Source organism: Tupaia chinensis, unplaced genomic scaffold (genome assembly GCF_000334495.1).
Source record: "Tupaia chinensis unplaced genomic scaffold, TupChi_1.0 Scaffold000078_1, whole genome shotgun sequence".
In the NCBI taxonomy this organism is placed as follows: Eukaryota; Metazoa; Chordata; class Mammalia; order Scandentia; family Tupaiidae; genus Tupaia; species Tupaia belangeri.
In genome coordinates this window covers 1,092,158-1,113,352 of record NW_006159539.1, presented here as the reverse complement: position 1 = coordinate 1,113,352, position 21,195 = coordinate 1,092,158, and the positions used below count along the sequence as shown (strand labels likewise).

Here is a 21,195-nt window from a genome sequence, read left to right as displayed (position 1 = left end):
CCCAGGTGAGGCGTGCAGGCCGGGGCGGGGAGGCGGGGCCTCGCACAGCCGTCGCCGCCGCGGGCTTTGTCCCGGGACAAAGGGGGGCAGCCGGCCGAGGCCTGGCGGGGCCGCCTGACAATGGGGCCCGGGCGGGGCGCCGCGAGCGTTCTGGGGGACCCCGGGGCCTGTGAAGCCTGAGAAAGTAGGCCCGAGAGCCAAAGCCCTCTACCCTCGGACGCTGGCCGCCGAGAGTGCAGGGAGCAGGGGCCCTGCAGATCAGGTGGGGGACACCCCGAAACCCCTCTGCTGCAACGGCTTCTCGTGGCCCTGCCCTTCACCAGCACAGTGATGCTTGACCCTCCTGTATATCGCTTTCCCTCAAAGGAAGAAGTCGATGAATTTGTTAAACTGGATCACGATGAACAGCAAAAAAGGCTGCGGTCGATCATAAAGAAAATTGATTCGGATTCTGATGGCTTTCTCACCGAAAGTAAGGACTGCCCAACGGCCAACAATGGAGACCCCTTTGTGGGAGACAGGAACGTTTTCAGCAGGGGTTGTCCAGTGAATGTAGATCGCTAGTGTCCCAGCAAGTCGGAGGTTCTGTGAGAGGGGAAAAGGACATGCAGAATAGGTTTTATACCTGGGTCATCTTTAGACATGGGGACCAACCAAGTCAAACGCAGTGCCTTCTCCAGTGGGTGCATGTCACTGACGGTGTACGGGGCTGCAGCCCTACCTTCAAACACCCTCTTCCTTACATGACTGCTTTCGGTTGTCAACAAGTATGATCCATTTGGAGAAATATGCTCCCAAACTTTCTTACGGCATTAAAAGATTTATTACTTTTTTGATATATGTATGCTTCATTCAGATTTTAAGAATTTGCTTTTTTTGTGTGTGAGCAGGTAGAAAAAGACCTGTTGCATGTGAATTATGTTTATTATAACATTATAACAAAATGTTAGAGCTGATAGGCACCTTAGCATCATCTTGGCCACCTCCCTTGTAGAGAGAAACTGAAGGCCAGAAGAATATGCTTTTTTTCCCCCAAATAATTTGAAATTTTATTAGCAAAGCTAAGACTAGAATCTAGGTATCCTGTCCTTAATTCAGTTTTTTTTTTTGTTTCTTTCTTTTATGTCCAAGAGAATCACAGAGACAGAGACAACATCCTGGATAAGGTCTTGATGCTGCAGTCCACCTCCCCCGCTTCAGCTAGCCCCAGATGGTAGTCAGCTGTGTGCCCAGCATATTTAGAGAGGTCTCCAAACTTGAACTAGGAACCTCCTCAAGTGGGATTACCCCCATAGAGTCAATCAAATTCTTCTACTGTGCCTTCTGGCTCCATAATTCAGTTTATAATATTCTTTAGTTAAAAAAAAAAAATCTCTAAAAAAAAAAAAATCTCTGGGGCTGATAGGTGGCATAGTGGTTAAGGCACTGGACTCCCACATAGCCAACCACAGTTCGAGTCCCAGATCTGGCAGCTTGCTTTCTCACTTTCCCTGTCTCTGTGTCTCTTTCTTATAAGCACATGTGCCCTGTAGCAAATTAAAAATAATAATAAATGAGGTCAGCAGATGGCATAGTGGTTAAGGCAGTGGGCTGCCACATGGCTAACTGCAGTTCAAGTCCTGGACCCAGCAGCTTGAAAATCATGCTGGGTGTGTGTGTGTTTCTATGCCCAAAAATCCCAGGAGGAGACTAAAGAAGGGATTGTGATGTTGCCATCCCCCCTGGGGGGGGGTGATTTCTCACTTTTCCTCTATCTAGCTAGTACACACACGCTATGACAAAAACTTTAAACAACAACAACAAAAATGGGGCCAGCAGGTGGTGTGGTAGTTAAGGCACTAGACTCACATGTGTCCAACTTCAGTTCCAGTCCCAGATTGGCAACTTGCTTTCTCACTTTCCCTTTCTCTCTGTCTCTCTGGTCAAATTAAAAAACGGAACAAAGCAAATAATAATGATAAATAAAATTCAATAAATAATTATTTTTTTAAATGCTAATGATATATAATTCTTTAGGAAACAAAAAGTCTGATTGCTCTTAGGTAGGTTCCCTAGTCAGAAATGAAATGCACAGACTATGAAAAGAATGTCCCAAGTCAATTGTTATGCAACTGTCTGAACCCATTGTGTACTTCAAGTGATAAAGTCTATCAACATTGCAAGTTGATTTTCCAAAAAATTTCAGCTTATTACTATGACTGATAGCGAACTTCCTGTAGCTCTCATTTAAATACTGCTCATATTCTGAGAGTGAAGTGGCTGGAGAGGATTGCGGACTGGTACTCTGAAATGTGCTGTCCATGAACGACCGGCATCGGCACCCTCAGGACTGCTAAGGTTTTGTTCCTTTTACTCAATGACAGCGTGTAGTCTGCTGTTTCCTAGCTGTCAGGCCTTGGACCCTTCTGAGCCTCCGTTTTCTCAGCTGTGATTTAGTGATGATCATAATAGCCTCGTTTGGAAGGGCTGTGCAGAGGGGCCTTGAAGTGCAGCAAGTATTCGGTACACAGCTGATGTAATAGTTACTATTCGGCCCCTGTTTAGAGTTTCAGGAGGCATAAATGTCCATGCTTTCTGTTTACCTGACTTCTCCAAACCAATAGAGTAGAGCCACTCTTTTGTCATTCTACAATTTGCCAGAGGGCACATGCACTGGCCAGAGAGAGAAAGAGGGAAAGCCTCCTTCAGGGAAAATGGTCACACCACAGTCCGTTTACCTCCATTTCTTCCTTTCGGCATATTTTGAGCACACCTGCACACATCCCTGGTGTGTTTTTCAGGCTGCTGGGTCCAGGACTAGAACCACATGATTGGCCATATAGGATCCAGCTACCTTAACCACCAGGCCAGAAGTACTGCTCTTCAAGGCACATATTGGTTGTTGAAAAAGTCATGACACAGGGCCGACAGGTGGCATGGTCGTTAAGGGCGCTGGACTCCCATATGGCCAACCGTGGTTCGGGTCCAGGACCTGGCGGCTTGCTTTCTCACTCCCCCCCACCTTCTCTCTCTCTCTCTCTCTCTGTCCTTCTCTGGTCAAATTGAGATAAATAAATAAAAAATAAAGTGTAATAAAATACTTTTTAAAATTCTTAAAAGTCATGACACATTTTTGCACAGAAAAACACTCAGGATTTTCCGATGACCAAATAGCATACACATAGTGTCCTCACAGATGTTCGTGTTCTTCCCCCTCTACAATATTTTCCTATAATGTAGTATAGCACATCTCTATGGTTTTGTTTGTTTATTTGTTTTCAGGTTTTGCTAGAAAGTCATGCATTCTTCAGAGAGAGAGAGGGAGGGAAAGTGAAAATAAAAACCCTGGGGGGGTTGGCCATGCCACAGTCCCTCCTCCTCCAGTCTCCTTTTGGGATTTTGGGCACGCATGCACTTGCACCCACCATGCACTGGGTCTAGGACTCGAACTACATCGTCAGCCTTCACCTCCAGCACTTTAACCTCTGTACCAACTGTTGGCCTATCTGTGGCCCATAGCAAATAGGTAGTTATTAAAATATTTGTGCTCCTTGGGGAATCTGTGGTAGTTAGCAAATACTATCTGCATTTTTTAAATAACGTTTAAAAAAAAAAAAGTCAAGTGCTAGTTTGACCAGTGAGTAATTACTTCAATAAACATTTATAGAGCTAGGCACTTTTCTAGGTATTTCTAGGTGTCTATCAGTGAACAAAACAGATTCAAATTCTCTGTGCTCATGACAGTTCTATTTAAGTCATATATTTTAATATTCTTAGACCCTCCACTTCCTTTTTTTTTCTCATCTACTTTTTTTTTTCTTTTGGCTGAAGGGCCTGTGTGGTCTCAGAGAGAGGAAAAGCCCTCCCAGTGGGGAATCGCCATAGCATAGTCCTCCATTTTCCCACTCCATCGAGATTTGGCCACGAAGGCCCATTCACCGGCCTGTCTTTCCAGCCTGGGGCGGGATTCAAACTCTGGTTGGCCATGTGGGATCCAGGGCTTAACCACGGCACCACAGGGCCAGCTCCTCCTACCCGTTTCTGTCAGTACAACTAGACCAGTTCTAGCATTTGCAAGCACAGGGGGTTTTAGGGAGGGTTTAGGAGTCCTCACTGTAAGTGTCGGAATACCGTCACATTCACCATGTCCTGGCAAATTCTCATAGGTGAGCTCAGTTCGTGGATTCAGATGTCTTTTAAGCATTATGCCATGCAAGAAGCGAAACAGCAGTTTGTCGAATATGACAAAAACAGCGACGGCAGCGTGACTTGGGATGAATACAACATCCAGATGTATGACCGGGTGATCGACTTCGACGAGAACACCGCTCTGGATGATGCCGAGGAGGAGTCGTTCAGACAGGTGAGTACTGTGACAGGCTGTTCTTGGCTCCTGTCGGTTTACCGGGCCTCCCCCATGAATGAACACCACAGGGCCCGAGGCCACAGCCTGGCGGGCTTGTTCTCTTAGGCCGTCCCTCGTCCCACTTCGGCGGTCATTTGGAAGATCTCCTTGCCCGGCAGATTTAGGACTCTTACTCTTGACTGCCTAAATTGTCCCTGCGTCTCCCTCTCTCAGCGTCTTCATTTATCTGCTCTCATTCTCAGAGTCACCTTTTCTGTGCATTCTGAATCTGTATCTCAGTATTTTATTTATTTATTTATTTATTTATTTATTTAATTCCATTTGTTATTAGTATTTTTCAATTTGACAAGAGGCAGAGAGAGAAGGGGAAAGTGTGAAAGCAAACCTCCAGGTCCGGAACTCGAACCACAGTTAGCCATGTGGGAATCCAGCGCTCTGACCACCACACCACCTGCTGGCCCCATATCTCAGTATTGTATTTTATTTTAAAGTTTACTTAACAGAGGGAAGACCCTCAACAGGGTCTTCTGCCTTCCCAGCGATCCAAGGGCATAAGCGCGCGAACCTGGCTTATACCGGCTGACACAGGAACTGAACCCACCGCCTTCCCTATCCGCCTTCACTTGAGCCGCGCGTTATGGCTGCTCCACTGAACTGGCCCTCAGTATTCTGTCTTCCCCATCATCGAACAGTTTTCTATCATGTCTACTAAGAAGCCTGTAGTGGCCCATTGTCATTTTTAAACATAAACGTAGCATTCAATTGTGCTACAATTCATCTACCATTTAACCATCGTGAGTGTACATTCAGTGGTGGGTACATTCACACGGCTGTGCAACCGCTCTCCAGAACTCTTTGCACCGTGTAACACGGGAACTCTAAGCCATTAAACAGTCCTTTCCGTTCCTTCCTCCCACAGCCGCCGGCAAGCGCTGTTCCACTTTCTGCCTCTGAACTTGACAACTGTAGGTGCCTCGTCTAAGCGGAGTCAGACAGCATTCGTGGTGGTCTTATCTCACCTAGCGCAGTGTCCTCAGGGTTTGTCCATGTTGAAGCATGTGTCAGAGTTTTTCCTTTTTCAGGCTGAACAATCATCTATTGTATGTATTGATTACATACAATATACAATAATCTTTCATATATCTTTTTTTTTTCGGAGAGTTTTTTGCTGTAGGGTACTCGTGCTCACTGGAGAAAGAGAGACAGAGACAGAAAGTGAGAAATCACTTCCCAGGGGTGATGGCCATGATGCAATCATTCTCCTGCAGTCTCCTCTCAGGATTTTGGGCATGCATGCATGCACGCACATGCGCCAGTGTGAGCTTTAAGCTGCCGGGACCGGGACTCAAACTGCAGTCGACTATCTGGAGTCCAGCACTGTAAGCATTACACCATTTGCTGGTCCTGTACTGATACATTTCAAATTTGTTTATCCTTTCACCTGTCGATGGACACTGGATGCCTTAAACCTCAAGGCTCCTGTGAACAGTGTTGCTGTGACCATGGTGTACAAATCTCCGACATCTGCTTTTTATTCTTTCGCGTCTCTATGCAGAAGAGGGACTGCTGGAGCTTATGGTAATTCTTGTTTTTCATTCTTTGAGGAACCATAAGACAGTTTTCCTATCAGGCACACCATTTGAAGTAAGTCATTTTTGAGGACTCATTATCTCTGTGAGTCCTCTGTTGTATTTTTGTTGACCTACACAGAGGAAGTTTAAAAATTCATAGAAAAATGGAGTTAAGGTGCATGTTTATGTTGGTGCAGAAAAACTGTCAAATCCATGCAATTTTACTTTTCTTTTTTTTTTTTTTTTTTAAAGAACTATTTAATTTTATTCATTCATTCATTTATTTTTTATTTTGACCAGAGAGAGACGGGAAGTGAGAAAGCAAGCCACCAGGTCCAGGACTCAAACCATGGCCTTGTGGGAGTGTCCAGCACCCTAACCACCACGCCACCTGCTGGTCCCCCTCCATGCAGTTTTCTCACAATACACATACTCCCCTTAAATGTAGCTGAGGAAGACAGTCTTTTTTTTTTTTTATTTTTTTTTTTAGATTTCCAGAGAAAGAGACAGAGATTAAGGTAGGGGGGAGTGAGAAATCACCCCCCCAGGAGAGATAGCCATGCCACAGTCCCTTCTCCTCCATTTTCCTCTTGGGATTTTGGACATGCATGCATATGCACCTGGTGTGAGTTTTAAACTGTCAGGTCTAGGACTCAACTGCGGTTGGCCATGTGGGATCCATCACCTTAACCACCATGCCAGCATACTTTCTTAGAACTTGATAACCTCCTAAAAATGGATGTGGGCTTTAAAGGTGAACTCAGAAACAGTTTGCATTATTCTTCGAAATAACCAAGGATGAAGAACGAATCCATCTCCATCAAATGATACGAGTAAACATAACAAAATAGGGGCCAGCAGCTGGCGTAGTGGTTAAGGGTGCTGGACTCCCACGTGGCTGACTGTGGTTTCAGGTCCCAGACCTGGCGGCTTGCTTTCTCACTTTCCTTCTCTCTCACTCTGTCCCTCTCTGGTCAAATTAAAATAAATAAATACAGTTAAATAAAACATTTTAAAAAATAAAGTAATCTTAAAAGGGAGCAGTCTCTATGGTTCCCTGGTAATGGGCTGCTCAAGAGAAGCCAGATCCCAGCTGGTGTCAGCAGCTCACCCCGAGCCAGTCACCTGAGACATGTCACACACACAGTCCTCAGAATACGGTGAGCTCAAGGAAGAGCATTGCAGCATGACCAGACCCTCTAGAGGGTGTCTCTGTCTCTATCATAAATAAAGAAAAAAATTTAAGACTACAGAACTTTATAAAAAGTAATTCATGTTGGGGCCAGCAGGCGGTATGGTGGTTAAGGTGCTGGACTGCCACGTGGCCGACAGTGGTTCAAGTCCCAGACCTGGTGGCTTACTTTCTCACTCTGTCTCTCTTTCTCCCTGATAAGTGCACTTGCCCTATAACAAATTTAAAAATAATAATAATAAGTAAAATTAAATAAAAAGTAATTCGTGCTTGGGCCAGCAGGTGGCGAAGTGGTGAAGGCTCTGGACTTCGACGTGGCCAACCACAGTTCAAGTCCTAGACCCAAAGGCTTGAAACTCGGGCCAGGTGTGTGTGCATGTGTGCCCAAAATCCTTAGCAAACAGAGAAGGAACTGTGGTGTGGCCATCTTCCCTGGGGGGTAATATCTCACTTTTGTTTTTTTAAAGAATTTTTTTTCACTTTTTTTTGCCAGAGAAAGACAGAGAGAGAAAAAAAAAAAAAAAAAAACTGCCAGATTCAGGACTAGAATCCACAGTTGGCTCTGTGGGAATTCCAGCACCTTAACCACCACACCACTTGCTCTCACTTTCTTCTGGCGAGCACTTGTACCCCATAGCAAAAATCTCTCTTAAAAAATAAAAGAGTAGGGACCAGCAGTTAGCGTAATGGCTATGTCGCTGGACTCCCACGTAGTCGACCACGGTTCGCGTCCCGGACCCCGTGGCTTAAAACTTGTGCCGGGTGCGTGTGCGTGCGTGCCCAGGATCCAGAGAGGAGATGGAGGAGAAGGGATTGCAGCGTGGCCATCCCCCCTGGGGGAGTGATTTCTTGCTTTCTATCTCTCTGTCTCTCTCTGTCTGTCTGGTGAGCACATGCGCCCTATAGCAAAAACCTCTCCAAAAAAATAAATAAAAGAGTAATAGTGTCTAAATAAAATAAGATTTTTTTATTCTATTAAAAAAGTCAACCTGGGGGGCTGATAGGTGATGTGGTGGTTAGGGGCACTCGACTCCCATATAGCCTACTGCAGTTCAAGTCCTGGACCTGCTAGCTCGCTTTCTCACTTTTTCTTTTTCTCTCTCGTTCTGTCCCTCTCTGGTCAAATAAATTAATTAAATTAAATCATTCTTTTTTTTTAAAAAAAAAAGCCAACCTGATACCTGAATTTTACCTACTATTTAGTAAGTTTCATAGACTAGAGACAACCTGCAGTCAGCAGCCCTGCCAGACTACAAAATGCCCAAGAAGGCCCGTCCTTACCCTCTGGAGAGCAGTTACAGCCAGCACTTTCCACCAGGGTAATTGAAGTCTGGGAACCTACGGGGCAAAGCTCAGGCTCCCTGCTAGATCCAGCTGAGCACGTGGATGCGTGCGTGTGAACAACAGTGACGTGTGGAGGTACAATCTTGCATGAGGCTGAGCACCGTGTTGTAGACGCGGGCTCCTGTTCTGCACGCTTGCTCATGTAAGGTCATCAGTCCACCAAAAGATGGCAGTTTGGTTCCTCACAAATTGCCGTTACAGTATTAAAAAAAAAAAAAAAGAACAGTGATCTTGATAGTTTCTTCTTCTATGTAACATTTTCTGCCCTCTACTAGACTGGAAGGTTTTTATCCAAGAGAAAAATAGACTACCAAGGTTTTATGAAACTGACCATCTTTTTTTTTTTGTCATTTTCTAGAAATTTGCCACTTTGTAAAAAGTCTGTCTGTGGTTGGCTTCTTTAGTTCAGTATGAGCGTCTTTGAAATTGTGGCCTTCAAATAGTCATGAAATGTGGCAGTGAAGAAAACTTACTTTTTTTTTTAATCTCAGTCTGTTGAAAGAGTCCTTTTCTTTCCATAGGCAAATTTGGCAAAATTTAGCTGTCTCTGCCAAAACATGGACTTTTTTCCAAATTGAAGGGTTCTTTCATAAGGAAATCAAAGTACTTGGTATTTTGAACAGTGGTTCATTCAAAAAGAACTTGATTGACTTGACAAAATAACCTCAAATTCTTGTTTCTGTATTTTCCTCATGTTAATCCTGAAGGTAGTATGAAAAGTATTTGGTCTAGTTTTTTACATTTATAAAACATTAAATTAAAAGCAACTATTTGGAACACATTTTATGTGTGTGTACACACACACACACACACACACACATACATATATATTTTATTTTATTTTATTTTATTTTATTTTATTTTATTTTCTGTCAACGATTGGCTGAGTATAACTTGGTTGTGGAGTCTAGAGCTTTAAAAAACAAATTCTTTGGGAAATGAGGTGAGCCTCTACTGTAAATCACTAATTGTAGGGGTATCAGCAAGTGGTGTGGTGGTTAGGGCACTAGATTCCCATATGACTGACTGCAGTTCGAGTCCGGACCCTAGTGCTTGAAAATCACTTTGGGGACCAGCAGGTGGCGTGGTGGTTAAGGCGCTGGACACGCCCACATGGCTGACAACAGTTTGATTCCCAGACCTGGTGGCTTGCTTTCTCACTTTCTGTCTATCTCTCTGTGTCTCTCTCTCTCTGGTCAAATTAAAATAAATAAATGAATAAATAAAATAATAAAAAGAAAAAGAAAGCCACTTTGGGCGTTTGTGCGTGTGTGCCCAAATTCCTGAGAAGGGTAGGGATTGCAATACAGCCATCCTCCCTGAGGGGTTCGATTTCTTACTTTCTCTCTCTCACTCTCTGTCTCACTCTGGCAAGTATACACACCCTTTGACAAAAAACCTAAAAAGAAAAAGAATCAAGAACTGTCACAGAACTGGTGTTTAGGTAAATGACTACTATGTAGCCTCTGTTATTCTGGAAAGCTAAAAAAAAAAAAAAGAAGCATTTGTTACCAGTAGGAAGTAAATAAGTTTCTAAAATATTTGAAATACTGCATTTTTTAAAAATATGCAGTTTAACATACATGTGTTTATAGGAAAAAAGAAGTTCTCAAAATACTGAGATCCCGTAGCACCGTGGTTAAGTGCTGTGTAGAGGGAGCCAGAGCCTACATGTCCCACCATGGTTCAAATCCGAGCCCCACCAACAACCAGGATGTACGTGGGAGCCCAAGATCCTGACAGGGTGGAGGGTGGGGAAAGGCAGTGCGGCACGGCCAGGTCTGCCTAGAGAGCGCCTTCTCTCTCTGTTTCGAGAGCCCCTTCTCCCTTTTTTTCTGCAATTAAAAAAAAAAAAAACAAAAAGGAAGGGCCAGTAGGTGGCATAGTGATTAAGGTGCTGGACTCCCACAAGGCCAACTGTGGTTCAAGTCCCGGACCTGGTGGCTTGAAAAATCACGCCAGGCGCATGTATGTGCACACCGCCAACATTCCAGGAGGAGAATGGAGAAGGGACTGTGTTGTGACCATCTTCCCTGGGGGAGGGGAGATTTTTCCCTTTTCCTCTCTCTGCCTCTCTCTGGTGAGTGCATACACTCCATAGGTGAAAACTTTCCATAAAATATAAGCTCTGCCATAGTTATAACATTACTTTCTCCCTGTGTTATTCACCACGATATTCTTGGTATCTATAGAAGTATCTGGAACATACTTGGCATTCCATGTGTTCTTCCGGAATCAAATGAATTATTCTGAGCTGTCCATTAATTCAGCCTCAGAAAGAACAACTTGCTGAAAAACCTTAGGCATCTTTTACTGATGTGGTCATATTAGCATCTTCATGGCAGAATAATAAAGTTGTATTATACCTTTTAAAAATGTTAAGTTTAAGTACTTAAATAATATAGAAACAGTCTAAATTCTTTATGTATGCTGAAGTTTTAATTTATTATTTGGAACAATATGGCACTAGTTACATGCATGTTAACACAAAAGTTGGTAGTTTTTATTGTTCTTAGCACGTGTTTATCTGGAGTTCTGGTATAGTATTATGTACAAAAGAAAGTACATATGACAAGATCATTCAAGTAGACTCAATTTATGAATTATCAAGAAAGGCTATAATATTGATAATCTGGATATAAATAGTTATTTCTTGACTCTAGCACATGACATTGATTTGAAGCAAATTCACACACATGCGTGCGTGCACACACACACACACACACACACATACATATATATTTTATTTTATTTTATTTTATTTTATTTTATTTTATTTTCTGTCAACGATTGGCTGAGTATAACTTGGTTGTGGAGTCTAGAGCTTTAAAAAACAAATTCTTTGGGAAATGAGGTGAGCCTCTACTGTAAATCACTAATTGTAGGGGTATCAGCAAGTGGTGTGGTGGTTAGGGCACTAGATTCCCATATGACTGACTGCAGTTCGAGTCCGGACCCTAGTGCTTGAAAATCACTTTGGGGACCAGCAGGTGGCGTGGTGGTTAAGGCGCTGGACACGCCCACATGGCTGACAACAGTTTGATTCCCAGACCTGGTGGCTTGCTTTCTCACTTTCTGTCTATCTCTCTGTGTCTCTCTCTCTCTGGTCAAATTAAAATAAATAAATGAATAAATAAAATAATAAAAAGAAAAAGAAAGCCACTTTGGGCGTTTGTGCGTGTGTGCCCAAATTCCTGAGAAGGGTAGGGATTGCAATACAGCCATCCTCCCTGAGGGGTTCGATTTCTTACTTTCTCTCTCTCACTCTCTGTCTCACTCTGGCAAGTATACACACCCTTTGACAAAAAACCTAAAAAGAAAAAGAATCAAGAACTGTCACAGAACTGGTGTTTAGGTAAATGACTACTATGTAGCCTCTGTTATTCTGGAAAGCTAAAAAAAAAAAAAAGAAGCATTTGTTACCAGTAGGAAGTAAATAAGTTTCTAAAATATTTGAAATACTGCATTTTTTAAAAATATGCAGTTTAACATACATGTGTTTATAGGAAAAAAGAAGTTCTCAAAATACTGAGATCCCGTAGCACCGTGGTTAAGTGCTGTGTAGAGGGAGCCAGAGCCTACATGTCCCACCATGGTTCAAATCCGAGCCCCACCAACAACCAGGATGTACGTGGGAGCCCAAGATCCTGACAGGGTGGAGGGTGGGGAAAGGCAGTGCGGCACGGCCAGGTCTGCCTAGAGAGCGCCTTCTCTCTCTGTTTCTGCAATTAAAAAAAAAAAAAACAAAAAGGAAGGGCCAGTAGGTGGCATAGTGATTAAGGTGCTGGACTCCCACAAGGCCAACTGTGGTTCAAGTCCCGGACCTGGTGGCTTGAAAAATCACGCCAGGCGCATGTATGTGCACACCGCCAACATTCCAGGAGGAGAATGGAGAAGGGACTGTGTTGTGACCATCTTCCCTGGGGGAGGGGAGATTTTTCCCTTTTCCTCTCTCTGCCTCTCTCTGGTGAGTGCATACACTCCATAGGTGAAAAAAGGAGATTAAATCTTAAATTAGAAATTTTGTAGTATTAGCTGTATAAGATCATTGGCCTCTAAAGCTCTTGGTTACAGAATTATCTTTGAAAAATTCATCAAAAGCAGCTTTGTCCTTAATAGCTACTTAATCAATTTACTATTTGAGCATACTTGAATTTTTAAAAAGTAGAAAGAAAAAGAAGATGGGAATATCTGTATTTAGTGCAAAAGGGGACCCATTTTATGTCTATATCTGAACATACGTAATTAGTACTATAAAAAGCCTGCTAAGAATAGATTTACAAATATTAGGTATATATAGTGAGAGTATGAGATTCTCAACGTAAGATAACTGCTTTTCTGAAGCATGTTCACATATTTTAGAAGCAATTTAGAAGACTAGAACCCATTTTTAAAAGCCCTACAGAAGCTTAATAGGTGATCTAAATGTATTGCTTTATCAAATATTGAAAGAAGCATTGAAATTAATTATGAAAGGGAGACAGTACAGTCCTATAGAAAGAGCAGGGGGGAGCCAAGTTCAATGCAGCATTTTTAGCTGTATTTCTGACTCATCTAGTCATTTCATCTCTGTTTTTCTATCAGTAATCATAACATATAACACTAAGTACTTTATTAAATTGCATGATAGAGGTTTTTTTTAAAGAATTACTTATTTATTATTGTTATTATTTTTCACATGGAATTTTGCCAAAGACAAGAGAGAGAAAGAGAGGGAGTGAGAAAACAAGCCACCAGGTCCGGGACTCGAACCATGGTCAGCCATGTGGGAATTCCAGCATCTTAACCACCACGCCACCTGCTGGCCCGAGTTTTTTTTTTTTTTTTTTTTTTTAAGAATTGTTTATTTCAGGGTCCAGCAGGTGGGGTGGTGGCTAAGGGCACTGGACTTCCATATGGCTGACCACAGTTCAAGTCCTGGACCTGGTGGCTTGCTTTCCCGCTCCCCCCCTCTCTCTATGGGCCCCACAGTCCTTCTCTGGTCAAATTAAAATAAATAAATAAATAAATTTAAATAAAATCTTTTTTAAAAAAGAATTGTTTATTTCATTTCACTTATTATTTAATTTGACTGGAGAGAGACAGAGAGAGAGAAAGGGAAAGTGAGGAAGTAAGCCAGGACTCAAACCACAGTTGGCCACGTAGGAGTCCAGTGCCTTAACCACCATGTCACCTGCCAGTTCCAACATGATAGTTTCTTACCCCAGCTGCGTAGTACAGATCTCCATACCAGTTTGATAGATGAGGACATCAGAGATGTTAAGCAGCCTGCCCTGGGCACCACAGCTCGTGAGCAGCCCTGCTGGGATTCCGGACTGGGTCTGACTCCAGGGCGGTCTCTGTGCTGAGCCGCGACCATCCAAGGGACTATCTGAAGGAAGACGGGATAATATGTGAGAATGTGCTTTACCGTCCACGTGGTTAGTACTTCTCCAAGTATCTTTAATAGTGTGATGGTAATAAGGAGACCTTTTAACGTGTTCAAAATGTTCTAATTTTCAAAGCTTCATTTAAAGGACAAGAAGCGATTCGAAAAAGCTAACCAGGATTCGGGACCCGGGTTGAATCTGGAAGAATTTATTGCTTTTGAGCATCCTGAAGAAGTCGATTATATGACGGTAAGGAAGAAGAATTTAAAGAAAACTCTAAGGGGGAAAAACGTCAGGAAGATCTGAAATGACCTAGCACTCTCCCCACCTGAGATTAGTGATGGGAGGTTTCTGTAGGTGGTGAGGAGCTGCAGGGCCGAGGGCTCTAACCCCTGTGCTGTGTAAGCAGCAGCTGTCCTCCAGCTGTTTTCTCACGGATAACCCCATTACCTTCAATGCCTCATCCTTTTGTAACATCTGGACTTTGACATTTTTTTTTCAGATTTATTTTATTTAACTGTATTCATTTATTTTAAGTTGACCAGAGAGGGACAGAGAGAGAGAGAAAGAAGCAAGCTGCCAGGTCCGGGACTCGAACTGAAGTCGGGCATGTGGGAGTCCAGCACCCTTAACCACCATGCCACCTGCTGGCCCCTTGTCTGGCTTTTCGATATGAGTAACACTGAACTTCTGTCCAGTTTACGGCATCACTTGTGGACGCTTTTGCTCTGGAGCGACTTACTGCATCTGGCTCCTTTTTCGTAGGGTGTGGGGATGCAGGCCCTAGTGACCATTAATGTTTTTGCGACTTTACGCATAATGCATCCTCTCATCCCTTTTTTTTGTTTGTTTTCTTTTGGTTTTTTTTGGTTTTTTTTGCTATAGGGTGCGTGGGCTCACCAGAGAGAGACAGACAGAGGGAACATGATAAATCACTCCCAGGGGGTGACCACGCTGCAATCCCTTCTCCCCTACCCTCCTCTCAGGATTCCGGATACGCACGCACACACATCGGTTGTGATTTTTAAGCCACTGGGTCTGGGACTCGAGCCATGGTCAACCATATGGGAGTCCGGCTCCTTAATCTCCACGCCACCTGCTGGCCCCTCTCATCCCTTTCTTTAGTACCTAAAAGGAAAGCAGTTTTTCAGGACTTTTTTGAATTCTAAATTTAACTCAGCAAATAGCAGTTGAGTTTCTGCGGCGACTTGGCGTCTGGAGAGCAGAAGCCATCACGCTGGGGAGTAAAGATGCACGTGACCAATCACTTCACCTTACAAGACGCTAAACACGGGTACTGAGGTCTGCGTGGCACCGGCCTCCAGCTGTGTGGCTCGGGTCCCAGGATACTGGGGGAGGAAAGTGGAGCCTCTCGTTTAATGGGTCACGGTGAGAACATGCTGCCTCAAATGACGAGACTGCAGGTGCATTTTTCCCCATAGCTCGCCGGCGAGACCTCGCCCTTAGGACCACTCCGCTCGCCACCATGAACCTTCTGGTCTCTCAGTGATACACACACACACACGGCCTAGCTTCAGAACAGTGCTGGGCACTATGGAAGAGCCAGGATCAAGTCAGGCCATCTACCTGAGTCCTCGAGCGGCAGGCAGAGGGCACAGGGTCTCCATTCTGTGGGGATGGAGGACGATGAAGACCGAAGGGGAATGACGAGGCTTGGAGTGGCACAGCCCTGCAGCGTGGCCTGGCAAGAAAGAGCAACATCGCGAAGATGGCGTGAGGAAGAGTGGTGGCTTAGTCACTGGTGCTAAGGGAAGGCAAGAACCGGAGGTGGCCCGAGGCTGAGCTGTGAGGCAGTGATAAGGACAGTACCTCGGCCAGAGTGCAGTGTGGTCCTGTCCGCGTGGGGACTGATGGCCCACACGGGTGTGCGACCACAGAGCGGCGTCTCATTCAGAGCATCGTCAGCAGTTCCTGCCTACCTCGCCTGGTTCGCCTGTGTGCCTTACGCCTTTTTAAAAATAATTCATTAATTTAATTTGCTATAGCATATACCACCAGAAAAAGAGGGAAGGTGAGAAAGCAAGCCACCAAGTCTGGGACTGCCATATGGGAGTCCAGGACCTTAATCACCCCTCCCCTGTGCCCTTTAAGGGTGTATCTGCTATAGGCAAAGGCAAGGCTCTAAGATCGACTGACTGAGTTGACTTTGGATTAAAAGCCAGAATTTAGGTCCAGCAGGTGACATATAGGTTAAGGCGCAGGATCCCACATGGCCAGCCTCGCTGTTTGAGTCCCAAACCTGGTGGCTAGAGATTCACACTGGGTGCCCAAAATAGGGAGAGGGAGGGGACCAGCAGTTAGTGTAATGGCTATGTCGTTGGATTCCCACGTAGTCGACCGTGGTTCGCGTCCCAGACCCGGTGGCTTAAAACTCACGCCGGGCGCATGTGCATGCGTGCCCAAGATCTCGAGAGGAGAATGGAGGAGAAGGGATTGCGGTGTGACCATCCCCCCTGGGGGTGATTTCTCGCTTTGTGTCTCTCTGTCTCTCTTTCTGTCTGTCTGGCGAGCGCACACGCCCTATAGCAAAAACCTCTAAAAAAAAAAGTTTAAAAAAAAATAGGGAGAGGGGAATGGAAGAGAAGGGACTGCAGGTGGCCATCCCTGGGGATGGGGGTGATCTCCCACTTCCCCTCTGTCTATCTCTGGCGAGTGCATGCACCCTGCAGCAAAAACCTAAAAAAAGCCCCGAGAGAAAAAACCAAAAAAAGGGGGGGGGGGGGGTCAGGAGCCTGAACGGCTAATGAGGAAGCCCCAAAGCAGCTGGCCTTTGCCCAGACCTTCAGACTAGAAAGAGTCTGTTCTCTGGGTCAGAGAGGGGGATTGGAGGTTTGGTGAGAAGCTCTGGTAAAGTGAGGTACAGATCTGAGGGCAGTTTGGGCGGAATGTGGGGGGGATGGGTTTCATAGACCGGGAAAGCAGAGGCTGAGGGTGGGGACGGGCACGTTTCAGACCTGGAGGTCCAACAGTTGTGCAGACAGCTGAGGCACGGGATTCTTTGGGTTCTTAATGGGTGTGGGTTAGGGTTAGTGTAGACAAACCCAGTGGGATTTCTGAAGTTCGTAGTAGGACTGGGACAGATGATGGTGGGATTGGAAAGTTTGTGTCTTAATTATTATTTTTTTTTAACAAACACGCAATAGGAGTTTGTCATTCAAGAGGCTTTAGAAGAACATGACAAAAACGGCGACGGCTTTGTCAGTCTGGAGGAATTCCTTGGTGATTACAGACGGGATCCAAGTAAGTTCTTGGGAAGGGGGCAGAAACTGAAGTTAAAGAAGCAAGAAACTGAAAGGTGGCTCCTCCTGACTGAGGGAAGTGCAACGAGAGGACCCGTGTCTGACTTCTGCTCGTTCTGCCGAGCTGGCTGCAGTTCAGGGCCAGCACGTGGGTTTAGAGCTTACCTGGGCACGCTGTCTTGTCGCTTTCACTTCCACCTCTAAACTCAGGCGTTTTTCTTCCTTTACAAACAAATATAATCATCTATTCAAATGGGGAAGGAAGTACACACTGATATTTTTAAACAAAATCTTGTACCTTTGTATGTAAATCTTGAAAGAGAAAAAAATACATAAAATACCATAAATACCGGTGTGAACTTTAGAAGTTACTAAGTGTCTGAAATTAGAAGTTTGACCTTCCCTAAGCAGCTATCTTTTTTTAGAATTGTTGCTGAAAAGCATAAATAATGCCATTTTAAAATTGGTCACAAGTTTTATTTATTGAATGTCATTTTAAAATTATATTTGGCATCTTGAGAACACATAAAAATGTTGGTTTCTTTTTTTTTCTTTTTTTGCTATAGGGCATGTGTGCTTGCTGGAGAGACCGAGAGAGAGAAATCACCCCTCAGTGGGGATGAGCACACCACAATCCCTTCTCCATTTTCCTCTTGGGATTTTGGGCACACACATGCACATGCCTGGCGTGAGTTTTAAGCTGCCCGGTCCAGGACTCAAACCATGATCAACTACGTGGGAGTCCAGCAACATAACTATTCTGCTCTCTGCTGGTCCTGGAAAGTTCACGTGTTACACGATGTACATAAAGACATTACCCAGGGGCCGGCAGGTGCTGTGGTGGTTAGGGTGCTGGACTCCCACATGGCCAGCTGTCGTCTGAGCTGTGGACCTGGCGATTCGAAAGTCACGCAGGTACACTTGCGTACATGTACTGCAAGGGGAATGGAGGAGAAGGGATTTAACTTCCCAGGTCACCCTCGGGAGAAGTAGGGCAGCTAACAAAATATTAGTTTGTGATAAAAACTGTAATGAGTTGTTTCGACTTAATGTGTCACTTACATATTTGAAAATTACTCTCTGTCTGTATTCATTTCAGGACTTTTCAGTGAGTTAATTCTATTTCATTGGGCTTCTTTTATTTAGTAAACTTCAGATACACTTCTTTAATTGTAGGGATATACCAGATTGTTTATTGGGTCCAAGTGATATTCTCGTATGTGTGTATTTGTGTGTGTGTTTTTTCCATGTTAAGCTGCAAGTGAAGATCCAGAATGGATACTGGTGGAGAAAGACAGATTCGTGAACGATTACGACAAAGATAAAGATGGCAGGCTCGACCCCCAGGAGCTCTTGTCTTGGGTGGTTCCCAATAATCAGGGCATTGCACAAGAAGAGGTAAGAGTTAAAGAATGGCTATTGTTGTTTGTTTTGGGGGTTTTGTCCCCTAAATTCAGTGCTACTTACAAGAACAGAAGTTTAAAATTTTAAGCCAAAGAAAGAAGTCATGGGTTTATTGTGGACTGCTGCATTGCTATGCTTTATGCTCATGAGCTGTCTTATACTGGCAGAGAGGCAAGAGAGTTAAGACCGTATCGTGAGACCAGCAGGTGTGTGGTGGTTCAGGCTGTTGGATCTCACATGGCTCACTGCGCAGTTTGACTCCCAGATCCGGTGGCTTGAAAATCACACCAGGCGCATGTGCTAATGTGCCCAAAATCTTGAGAGGAGAGTGGAGCAGAAGGTGTTGTGGCATGGCCATCCCCCGGGGGAATGATTTCTCATTTTCCCTGCCTGTCTTTCTGTCTCTCCAGGAAGCGTATGAGCCCTGTAACAAAAGCTAAAGAAAAAGATGATATTGTATATTAAATTGAGAGTACAGTGAACCGAATAACAGTCTGCATTTATCTATAAGGACTGAAAGAGGGTTACAATTTTGCTTTACCCTGAGAGATCCTAGGTTGGATGTGAGTAGGGAGGCGGCAAATCCAGCAGAAGTGAAGACGAAATAATGAGAAAAGCAGCAGACAGGCCTGAGTACTGGCACGTTTTTAGATACTAAGATAGTCAAGAGTACGTGGCCCACCTGAGCGGTTTTGACAAGTCAAATCGCATTCGAACGTGAACATCTCGCTGACAAGACTTTTCACCCTTGACACCTTTTTGTTTTGCTCTCAAGGCTGTACATCTGATTGATGAAATGGATTTGAATGGAGACAGAAAGCTCTCTGAAGAAGAGATTCTGGAAAACCAGGACTTGTTCCTCACCAGCGAGGCCACGGATTACGGCAGACAACTCCACGACGACTACTTCTATCACGATGAGCTGTAGTCCCCGCGTCGCCCGAGCCCAGTGCCGGGGCCTTTTCTAATCCGTCACCAGCTTTACTTTTGTGATAAAATATCGAGGTTGTGTTTTACACTCTTAACATATGACCACAGTCAAATGACCTTAATGTAGATTAGAATAATTTTGGCCCTTGAGGAGAAAAACAAAACAAAAGCCTGGTGTTGATTTCCCGACGTGTTGGAGAAATAAAACATTGATTAATATTGTACCATACGACAGCAGAGACTTCCGGGATGCGCCATCTGTCTAGTACTGTATTGTGGAATGTCTGCGTTGTTTCCGTACTTGAAGAAATGCAGGGTGTTAGAGACGCCTCAACACTTATTTAAGTAGTACGTGACTGAGCTACCAATTTTTGTTCTAAGTAGATTTAATTTGGGAACTGACAGAGGGACAGTGTTTTAGGGTTAGCCTTTTGTTTTAAAACCTTTAAAGGAACCTTTAGAAGAACTTAGACCTCACACTTTGATGTTGAGAAGTTGTGCTTCATTTTAAAATGGTTTCTCTAAAGGTTTTTATTGTATGAAATAGAACTTTATATTTTTGCATATGTATAGATAGTAATTATATTTAATGTATAACTATAGCATTATGGTGAGTGGAATTTGACATTGTCCAGAACCCTTTTCATTTTTGACTGATTAAAAAGAAAATGTCCTATCTTTTTATATGTTTGTTTGTTTTTCTTTAATTTTCTGGATAGACCCCAGATTTATTCCAGGTTTGGTTATATTGGGCATTATCTTGCCTCATCCATTCCTTTATTTGGGTAGTGAATGTTCTCAAAACTGCTAAATTATTCTTTCTGCATAGTTTTATTTTACTTTTTTTTTTTAGTAAGAGTCCTGTCATAATTAAATATACACATTATAACCGAATAGACACATTTCAATTGCCCTTATAGAAAATGCGGTTTTGCTATTTGGGGCTGGAAATAATCTTAATAATTAAACACAGCAGAGTTGGTTAATCAGAACCAATAGAGTTCAATATCCATTATACTGAAATTAAATCATACCTGAGGGATCACCAGATGCCAGAGTGGTTGCGTCTCTGGACTCTCATGGCTGACCATGGTTCAAGTCCTGGACTCATCAGCTTGAGGTTCATGCCGTACGCGTGCGTGTGTGCCCAAGGTCCCTAGAGGAGAAGAGAAGGGACTGTGGCATGGCCATTACCCCTAGCTTGGGGGGCAGATTTCTCACTTTCTCTCTCTCTCCTAGTTTTAACCTCATTGAGCAGATGAGTTTATTTATCTTTGGTGGGATTTGAGGGAGGGAAAGTGAGAAGGGGAGGGATTTTTTTCTAAATCTAACCCACATGTAATCTCTCTTTTTTCCTACTTTAATTCTGAGTGAAGAGGTCAACTATGGCATCGTGTTCACCTATTTCCAGGCTAGCACTTGTCTCTTACGGAGCACACACAGAGCACTCGGGGGCTCAACACGTACTGAGAGTGTTTGAGGAGACGTGCGGGCACGCACTGCCCGTGGTCTGGGCCTACGGAGGGAGGTCGGGGCAGACTGCAGCACCAGGCCTTTCTCCCTCCATCTGAAGAAATAAATTTTAAACCAACAAGAGCAATGGCTCTTAAGTATGGGCTACTTTTCTCCTCCACCCCAGGGGACATTTGGGGCAGTGCCTGTAAATGGCTTTGTCCATTTTAGCTGGTGGGGGGATGACAAAGGGGAGTATGCTGCCTGATTCTCATGACAAGAGGTTAGGGATATGAACCCAGGGCCGTCCCATTGTGGGTCCAGTTGT

The 21,195-nt window shown here is 44.1% G+C and overlaps 1 protein-coding gene across 1 annotated transcript; it reads left to right on the top strand.

Annotated features, from left to right (window-relative positions):
• Positions 1-202: 202 nt before the first annotated feature.
• LOC102470497 (reticulocalbin-2) lies at positions 203-19,947 on the top strand. The gene is made up of 6 exons (XM_006142592.2): positions 203-472; positions 4,146-4,342; positions 13,957-14,070; positions 16,986-17,082; positions 18,337-18,479; positions 19,261-19,947. The coding sequence occupies exons 1-6, from the start codon at positions 331-333 to the stop codon at positions 19,411-19,413; spliced, it is 846 nt and encodes a 281-aa protein (XP_006142654.1). The 5' UTR covers positions 203-330; the 3' UTR covers positions 19,414-19,947.
• The last annotated feature ends 1,248 nt before the right edge of the window (positions 19,948-21,195 follow it).

What these genes read in the sequence shown, in the direction of transcription:
- LOC102470497 (XM_006142592.2), top strand. Translation starts at nt 331, where the DNA reads ATGCTTGACCCTCCTGTATATCGCTTTCCCTCAAAGGAAGAAGTCGAT. An exon ending in TGATGGCTTTCTCACCGAAA is followed by an intron (nt 473 to 4,145) that starts GTAAGGACTGCC and finishes AAATTCTCATAG; the next exon opens with GTGAGCTCAGTTCGTGGATT. An exon ending in AGGAGGAGTCGTTCAGACAG is followed by an intron (nt 4,343 to 13,956) that starts GTGAGTACTGTG and finishes TAATTTTCAAAG; the next exon opens with CTTCATTTAAAGGACAAGAA.